Source organism: Canis lupus, chromosome 9 (genome assembly GCF_011100685.1).
Source record: "Canis lupus familiaris isolate Mischka breed German Shepherd chromosome 9, alternate assembly UU_Cfam_GSD_1.0, whole genome shotgun sequence".
Classification (NCBI taxonomy): domain Eukaryota; kingdom Metazoa; phylum Chordata; class Mammalia; order Carnivora; family Canidae; genus Canis; species Canis lupus.
Genome location: NC_049230.1, coordinates 21,917,492 through 21,926,174, shown reverse-complemented (window position 1 = coordinate 21,926,174; position 8,683 = coordinate 21,917,492). Strand labels below are relative to the sequence as shown.

The 8,683-nt window shown below is 40.0% G+C and overlaps 1 protein-coding gene across 1 annotated transcript; it reads right to left on the bottom strand.

Annotated features, from left to right (window-relative positions):
* Window positions 1-3,339: 3,339 nt before the first annotated feature.
* KRT24 (keratin 24) lies at window positions 3,340-8,398 on the bottom strand. The gene is given in 9 exon segments (XM_038546135.1): window positions 3,340-3,675; window positions 4,060-4,190; window positions 4,585-4,802; window positions 5,147-5,272; window positions 5,371-5,532; window positions 5,811-5,927; window positions 5,929-5,968; window positions 6,490-6,572; window positions 7,377-8,398. Coding segments are annotated over 9 exon segments (1,626 nt in total). The 5' UTR covers window positions 8,022-8,398; the 3' UTR covers window positions 3,340-3,571.
* Between the last annotated feature and the right edge of the window lie 285 nt (window positions 8,399-8,683).

Genomic DNA, 8,683 nt, shown 5'->3' with positions numbered 1-8,683 from the left:
TAATCAAATGATCTCTCTTACCAAGTCGTGAACTTTGCAAGCTCTGGACACCTTTAGCCAGAGACTGGAGGCCTTGAATAATCTTGTAGGAAAGATTTCTATTCTGGGTAAGAGATTGGAATAAAAGTCACCAACTTTTAAAATTATTATTATTATTATTATTATTATTAAGATTTATTCATTTATTGAATAAATAAATGAGAGAGAGGAAGAGAGAGAGGGGGTGAGAGTGAGCACAAGCAGAAGGAGCAGAGGGAAAAGGAGAGAGAATTTCAAGCGAACCCACAGTGAGCACGGAGCCCAACTCAGGACTTGATCTCACAACCAGGAGAACATGACCCCAGCCGAAAGCAAGAGTCGGGTCCTAACCAACTCCACCACTCAGGTGCCCCACCAGTCAACTTTTTAAAACTCTGTGGGTGTGCCTGGCTGACTGAGTTGGTAGCACATGTGGCACTTGATCTCGGGGATGTAGGTTCGAGTCCCACATTGGGTGTAGCGATTACTTAAAGATAAAATCTTAAAAATAAAAGTTTGAAAAAATTGTGATTTTTATGTTATTATTGCTGTAGAAATCACAAGCATTAATATTGGATCTTCCTGGAAACTTTTAGATGTGGAAAATTCAGTGGGGAAAGCACAATTACCTTATCTTGAAATGGTGCCACAAAGCCATTGTTTGCATAAAAATCATCATGGAGCTTTAAAAATCTGACTTCTTGGTCTTAGGCAAACTAATTTAAAATCATTTGAAGTAATTTATTTTACAGCTTGCTGCAAGCAGTGAATAAAGCTAAAGACAGTGCATGTTTCTAAGGTTAAGGTGTTAGAATGAGTTGACAGAGGTTGTGATGTTGTGAAACACTACCCAGCTCTAGTGTCAGTAAGAAGCAAGCTGGAGCCGCATGATGCAGTCCTATTGCAGTTTTAATAAGCTTTCAGGTTCCTTGTGATTCGGTTAATGAAATAAACACTCCCCCGCTCCAGCCCCACTCCACAGGAACCAATGTGCTTTACACATGGTACATCAGTGATACATTCTGGGCTTGTCCTCTATATGCCATTTAAGTGTTAGTATAAAAAATTGGTTGAAGTGTTATCTCGGTGTTTGCTCTTGTCTACCTTACCATTTCATATTGTCACTGATATTACAAATGAGTAAATTGTTTTCAAAAGGGCTTGACCAATATTTTTCAAGTGTCCCATATGAGCCACCGATAATTTTTTAAAGTGTATTACATGCAGTGGTATTTTGTTAATTGAGGAGGTTACTTGGAAAATATTACTTGAACTACATTCTGAGCGATTTATATTCATCAGTTTGTCCTCTCTTGTAGGTCTTTTGAACAGAGTCTAATTCCATGAAGTCATTAAGCAAGTTTAGGCTACTTTCCATAGAGCCTTAAATCCTTTGGCTTTTTCCTCTTCTCTGCCTACTATAAACCCTGTTTCTTGCTTCTAATCTTTGTGAGGACAGATACCATGTCCATTCTTGTCCATTGTCCCTTGAGTTCAGTATGACAGGAACATCCGTTTGAATCTCTGGATGAAAAGTCAACAAGCACTGGCTCTTCCTTCTCATGAGTAAGTCCACTCTTATGTTAAAGTTGATGGATTGCTGAACTTTAGAGTTCCAGAATAAAGCATATGCAGTTTTATGTCAAGTGGTTTTGAAGTAATTTTAGAGCAGGTCACAATGTGTGAAAATACTATCCTTAACTTTTACTCAGTATTCTCAGTAAATTTCATGATCCAAAATGGTTCATTAGGGGCACCTGCGTGGCTCAATTGGTTAAGAGGCTGCCTTTGGCTCAGGTCATGATCCCAGAGTCCTGGGATTGAGCCCCGATTTGGGCTCTCTGCTCAGCAGAGAGCCTGCTTCTCCCTCTCTCTCTGTCTGCTGCTCTGCCTACTTGTGCTCTCTCTCTCTCTGTCAAATAAATAAATAAAATCCTAAGAAAAGAAAACAAAACCCAAATCATTCAGTAATTTCAGTTTTAAAAATTGAAATGCTTGAAACATATCCTACTTCATCTCAGTATGTTCTGGCCTTTTCTATAAATGATCATTTAGTACAAATGCAGCATCTTAACACATGCCAAGGAAACACACAATGAGGGTTTTCAACTAAAGATGATTTTCAAAGTAGTTGCATATTGTTGCTTTGACAGGAGGATAATACTAGCCATCAATGTAGGTACTAGGTGATACAGGACTAGAAGATTGTATCTGGGAAGACTCATGGAGAGAGGCTTCATCGATGTGGCTGCGATGACCCAAGGAACTGGATCCTGCACACAACTGGTTTCCATTTCTGTCCTCCCACTAATACTCCAGGCTAGATCAGCTGGTTCATATTTCTGAACTTTTTAGTAGAGGAAAAATATCCAAGGCTTAACTTACTGTAATGGCATGATGGGAAACATATGTTTGACTTAAGACAACGTTGCTTTTGAATAGTGGTTTTGTGCTTAGCTATTAACTGTGTTCTGTGGTTATCTATTTAGGCAAAAGTCTCAGTGTGCCCCCAAGTTCATTTTTATGTTTTAATTCAATATGCCTCACAAATGAAAAGCTACATTTTTGGGTTGTTTTTGATTATCAAAGTTTGATACTCTCATACAGCTCTTACTGGTTTTATATTTGAAGGTATAATTTGTATAAATTATGTTCAGGTTTATCCTTTGTAATTTCAAATTTGGATTTTTGTGCCAAGTCTCAAGCCCTCAAGTTTCTTGAGGGCTGGTTTGTGGCATCAGTTCTCTAATTTGTGATCTGGTCCTATTAAATTCCTTGAGTGGGAAAGTCCTTACTCTGTTTGGCTTTGTCCTGTGTCTGGTTCTTTCTGGGACTGACCCTGCACCACTTCCTACCCTACCCTACTTTAATGGTCTTCATTATCCCAAGCAAGACAAGATGAAACCATGTGGACCACTCAGGGAGTAAGAACTTCAGCGATGGAGAGTGGGAAAAGGAAACACCAGCTTGGCTAAGTGACATTTCTTGACTAGAGTTGTGGCTAGATTTTGTAAGAGTACAAGTGTCTGAGATCTTTTCTCTTTGGGGCTTCCAAGGTTTTCAGAAATTTGACACCATATCACATATCCCATCTTATTTCCCATGACTTTTTTAGGGACGCTAAGGTATAATTTCAGCTATCACTGAGTTCCACTGGGATGTTGCTAGAAATCTCCACATATCAAGGGGCTAGGGTACTATATAAATAATCAATATGAGTAATATAACAATGAAGCGAGGTATTGTGACCGATAGCTTTATTTCTAGGTAAAATATTGAATTTCTTTAAAAAATTCAGGAAGCATTTAGTTAACTTGCAAAAGTAGGTTTATTGAAGCATGAAAACAATTAGAGCAAAATTGTCATTTCAACTTTTTCAAGAGCATTCTAGTAAGAAAAAAGAAGAGGATGCAGAAAAATTGCTTGGTCATCTACTTCTAGATGGAAACTTTTCCCTGATGTTATCCAGAAAGATGGTGAGATTGATATGATTTCTTCATTTGTGTCCTTCTGGTTTTTCTCTGAAAGACACTCTTGCTGATCTGGAAATTGCTTATTTAACTTTCACCTCAGACACATTGCTGACTTGAGATGAGACGACTTTGCCGTCCACTACCTCCTCCACGATGGTCTTCGTCACTCTTGTCTTGTTTGGATCTGAAAATCAGAGAATTACAATGACGGTCTGGAAACGATCACAGAAGCTCAGATCAAGAGAAATTCAAGTGCATTCTTTAAGTATGTTCTCTCTGGGTTAAGATTTTGTAAACAATAGTATATACTTTAAAAAAAAATTATTCATGAAAGACACACACACACACACACAGAGGCAGAGACACAGGCAGAGGGAGAAGCAGGCCCCATGCAGGGAGCCTGACGTGGGACTCAATCCTGGGTCTCCAGGATCACGCCCTGGGCCGAAGGCAGGCGCTAAACTGCTGAGCCACCCAGGGATTCCCAGTATATACTTTTTATAAGACAAGCACAGTTTGCCTTTACTTTTAAATTATAAAATGATCATGAACATTAAATAATGTTTACCTCTTCCTTGGACAGAACAGCTTCCGGATCTTGATTCACCAGACATGGACATATCCCTAGATCCCATGTTTCTGGATCCTGTATTTCTGGATCCAGAGTTTCTAAAATCAGATCCTCCAAAACCAGAACCACTAGAGGAAAAAATAATTGTTTTCCTTTGTAGTTTACAAAGGTGGGAGAAACCGTCCATGCGGGGGTGGGGGGTGGGGAGGTGGGGCTGCTCTCCATGATAAAGGTAAATGTCTTTTGATTAGATTGTCTTTGTGACTTTTTATTATTATTATTATTATTATTATTATTATTATTATTATTATTTAAGTTGGGCATGGAGCCCAACACGGCTTGAATTCATGACCCTGAGATCAAGACCTGAGCTGAGATCAAGAGTCAGATGCTTAACCAACTGAGTCACTGGGTGCCCCACTGTGACTTTTTAAACCAAGTCCAGCCCCCAAACCCCTTTCTGGTTTCATAATATAAGTACACCAAAGGAATGCATTGAGTGGGTTGATGACTTTCATTTACCATCCCTCTCCATCAAGCAGGCGGCGGTAGGTCTCAATCTCCATCTCTAGGCGGGTCTTGATGTCCAGCAGTTGCTCATATTCCGCATTCTGGCATTCGGTCTCGCCCCGAATCTGGCAGATCTGCTCCTCCAGGCTGCTGATCTGCATCTGGATTTCTGACAGCTGAGCCATGTAGCCAGCTTCTGTGTCAGCCAGAGTTGCTTCCAGGGAGCTTTTCTAAGAGAAAAAGCAAATCAAAAGTTCATGGTGAAAAATTAATTTTTTTTAAACACAAAATCTTATAAGGTGCTAAGAGAACTACACTTTCACACTTTCAAGTTGCAGCCTATGTTGTTCTGTCATTGGTTCTTCAGTTTTTGTGGGCATAACTGTTTTTCTTTAAGCTAAATCTTTTATGAAAGTATATTATCTTTAACTGGAATGTTTTATGCTTTCTACAACCGCAAGTGAGTTCTCCTAATGCTGCTTTTATTATGTGCCAAGTGGAACATCTTGGCAAAGAAAGAAAATGGTATCGCGTAACTCCCTGTTGGAGATTTTGCAAACCTCTTTGCACTTACCATGGCCATTTGGGACTGAAGCTCAATTTCCAGGGCTTGCAGAGTACGTTTCAGTTCCGTTATCTCATTCTTGGCAGAACTGGCTGCCCCAGCATCAGTAGAAATTTGTGCTTGCAGTGATGCACTCTAGATAAAAACAAAATGCAGTCATTGCAGCCTGAAGAAATGAGATGAAGTGGCTTGTGCATGACTGCCAGCTCAGGCATCCAGCAGTGAGAATCTACCTGTTTGTTGAATTGCTCCTCGGCCTCGCGGCGATTTTGCTCAGCCAGCTCTTCATACTGTGCCCTCATGTCATTCAGTAACTTGGTCAGGTCAGTTCCCGGGGCAGCATTCATTTCCACAGTCACGTCCCCTCCGGAGCTTCCTTGCATACTCTTCATTTCCTAGTGTGAAGGAAAAAAGACCACAATGATAAAAACAGAAAAGCAGAGATTCTTAAAATGTGCATAGCCAACAAAAAATGGAAACTAGGACACCAAAGGCTACCCCCACTTGCCACCAAATTCAGATATAATTTGCTCATGACTAATTTTTTCCTTGGTCATAGGAGTTGGAAATCCATTTAGATAGAACTTAGTTTATTTTTACAGAATGGATGTGGGGGAAAATATGCAGGCCAGAGTTTAATTTTTTAGTTTAATAATGTGGAACGTGTTCCTACCTCCTCATGGTTCTTCTTCAGGTAGGCCAGCTCCTCGGTGAGGCTCTCAATCTGCATCTCCAGGTCTGAGCGCGTCATGGTCAGATCATCTAGAACTTTCCGCAGGCCATTGATGTCAGGCCTCCACGGCCTGCCGGAGATACAGCTCATTCTCATACCTGGAAAGGACAGCAGTAGGACAGGATAGAGCATTTCAGAGTACATCCATTCTTACATATTCAAGAAAAAGATTTTTCCTTGAGCTATTTGCTTATTATTTGAGTAATCTCTACACCCAACTCGGGGCTCAAACTCACAACCCCATGATCAAAGAGTCCCATGCCCCTTTGACTGAGCCAACCAGGCACACTCTACCCGCCCCCTCCACCCCAAGCTATTTGATAAATGAAGGCTACTAAGTTTTCTCTTAGGAATTTTTCCCCTGGAAAGAAAATTATGAACTGAATATTAATTTATTGACGGCCATTTTTTTTGTAACAAAAATTTCATCTTTAATTTGCCTCTTTTTTGTTCCTTATTGGAGTGGAGTGATGGTCTTTAAAATTTACTCTCAGAATGTTTGTCAGTTTAGGTCTTGATGCCCTAAAAGATATTTCTTTAAATTTAGAATCAATGAAACAGACAGATTGCATTTTATTTTCCCCCATAACATTTGTTTGCAAGTCTTCCCTTTTCTTACTTGAGTCTGAAGTCATCAGCAGCCAATCTGGCATTGTCGATCTGCAAAACGATCCCAGCATTTTCAATAGTGGCAGTAATGATCTAGAAAGGCAATAACAGAATCACAGATGCTTTTTACCTGTGTTGGCATGCCCACCTGTGAGGGTAGATGTCCTTCGAGTTGGCTTTTAAAGGTAAATAAATTGCTTTGAAAACTTGCTTAGTAATGACATCTTTACTGATAATCTGGTGTAGTTGGATGACAATTTTCTGTAAAAAGGTAACAGTTTACACATGTACCAAAATAGGCATGGAACATTGTTTTATTAGAACACAGCCCCTCTGCTTATTTCTGCTGCTTTGGAGAAACAGTTATTCTGAAGTTCTTTCCAAAAGTAGAACAAAAAGTGAATTTTACTTCAAAAAGTCTTTAAAAAAATACTTCCCATACAACAGTGGATAAACATTTCAGATTTTGCCACATGCTCATACAATATTTGCACCAGATTTTCTAGGAGGAAAAAGTTGTAAAGATGATTTAAATCTAGCAAGACACTAAAACATGTCAACCTGCCAGAATTAATCACAAAAATATTAGATTAGGCTAGTGTTGACTCATTGCCACCATTTGTATATGTACATGTTAAATAGCTGCTTCGCATTCTATACATTTTGTTCTTATGTAGAAATACTCAAATTTGAGATGCAAACAGATAATTAGTGTGGTTGGATGTCATATACAATACTGTCATAGTTAAAACACACCAAGTACCAATTTTTGCATATGCAACAAGCAAATATGTCTTTGAATAATTCTTGGACTTGAAATCTTCATTACAGGATATAATCTGAATAAGAGCAAAAGACACAGAAATAGTAGAAACACAGTAATAGTCAGGGTCTCACCTGATTCCGGAGATCTTCAATTATTGGATAGTATTTGCTGTAGTCTTTTCCAGATCCACCATCTCCAGACCCAGGCCCAAATTTGTCATACCACTCCCTGATTTTGTTCTCCAGATCAGTGTTGGCCTCTTCCAGGGCTCTGACCTTGTCTAGGTAACTGGCCAGGCGGTCATTGAGGTTCTGCATAGTTTGCTTCTCACCTCCAGAGAAAAGCCCCCCATCACCAATACCACCTCCCATACCACCCCCCATACCACCACCATAGCTGTAGAAGCCTCCACTAGCACCACCACCGAAGCCAGAACCCCCTCCAAAGCCAGACCCCCCACCAAAGCCAGAACCCCCTCCAAAGCCAGAACCCCCACCAAAGCCAGAACCCCCACCAAAGCCAGCCCCAGAGCCTGAAGTTCCTCCCAAACCACCCCCAACTGAGCAGCTACCAAAACCTCCTCCAAAGCTGCCTCCAAAGCCACTGCTTGATACCCCACTGAGGCCACAGCTGCCAGTTCCTCCTCGGAAGCCCCGGGTAGAACCACTCCCTACGCCGCATCTGCTTCCACTGGTGAAGCTGCTCCCACCAACAGACACCCTGGCCAAGCCACTGCCTCCAGCCCTGGAAGAGGAGACACGAGATGAGCAAGACATGGTACTTCTGCAAACGTTTAGCTTGTCCAGGTGAATAGGAAAGGTAACAGTGAAGAATGTATTTGCAAGCTGCCGTTTTGGCCCTTATATACAGACTTTTAGGGTGTTCCTTTTCTGTGTCACTTCTTAATCCCTGTGATAGTTTTGCTAATCTGCAATTGGATAATTTCTTTTTTGTGAACCCACTCTACTGGCTCTTTTTCCGAAGCTAGGTCAGAGCCTCGGGGCATTTACTATAGCAAGAAAAAAATAAGGTGGAGTAAAGCAAAAACTTTTTTTTCCCCAGAATTACAGTTTTAATCTTTCAGAGGTTTTGATGACTTACGATTCTTTTCTGAAAGAGTAATTCTATTCATTTTGCTTCATGATTTCCCAATTGAAGAACACATCCCCAGATTAGCAAATGCAATTAAAATACTTAATATGATGAGAATGGAAATTTCCCATCAAACTTGTAACTTTTGTTCATATTATGTTCTTAAAGTTGAAATTAGCTTTAGCATCAGCATTAGTTTTAGATTCACTTAATTGTTCTTTTCTATGATTATTTCAATCAGCATATTTCTAAGGGCATGTTTGTGTTGAAGTTTTTTTTTTTTTGTATTCTGAGATCTTCGTATTTTCACTGTAAATAAGAAAAAATTAAATATAATACATGTGTA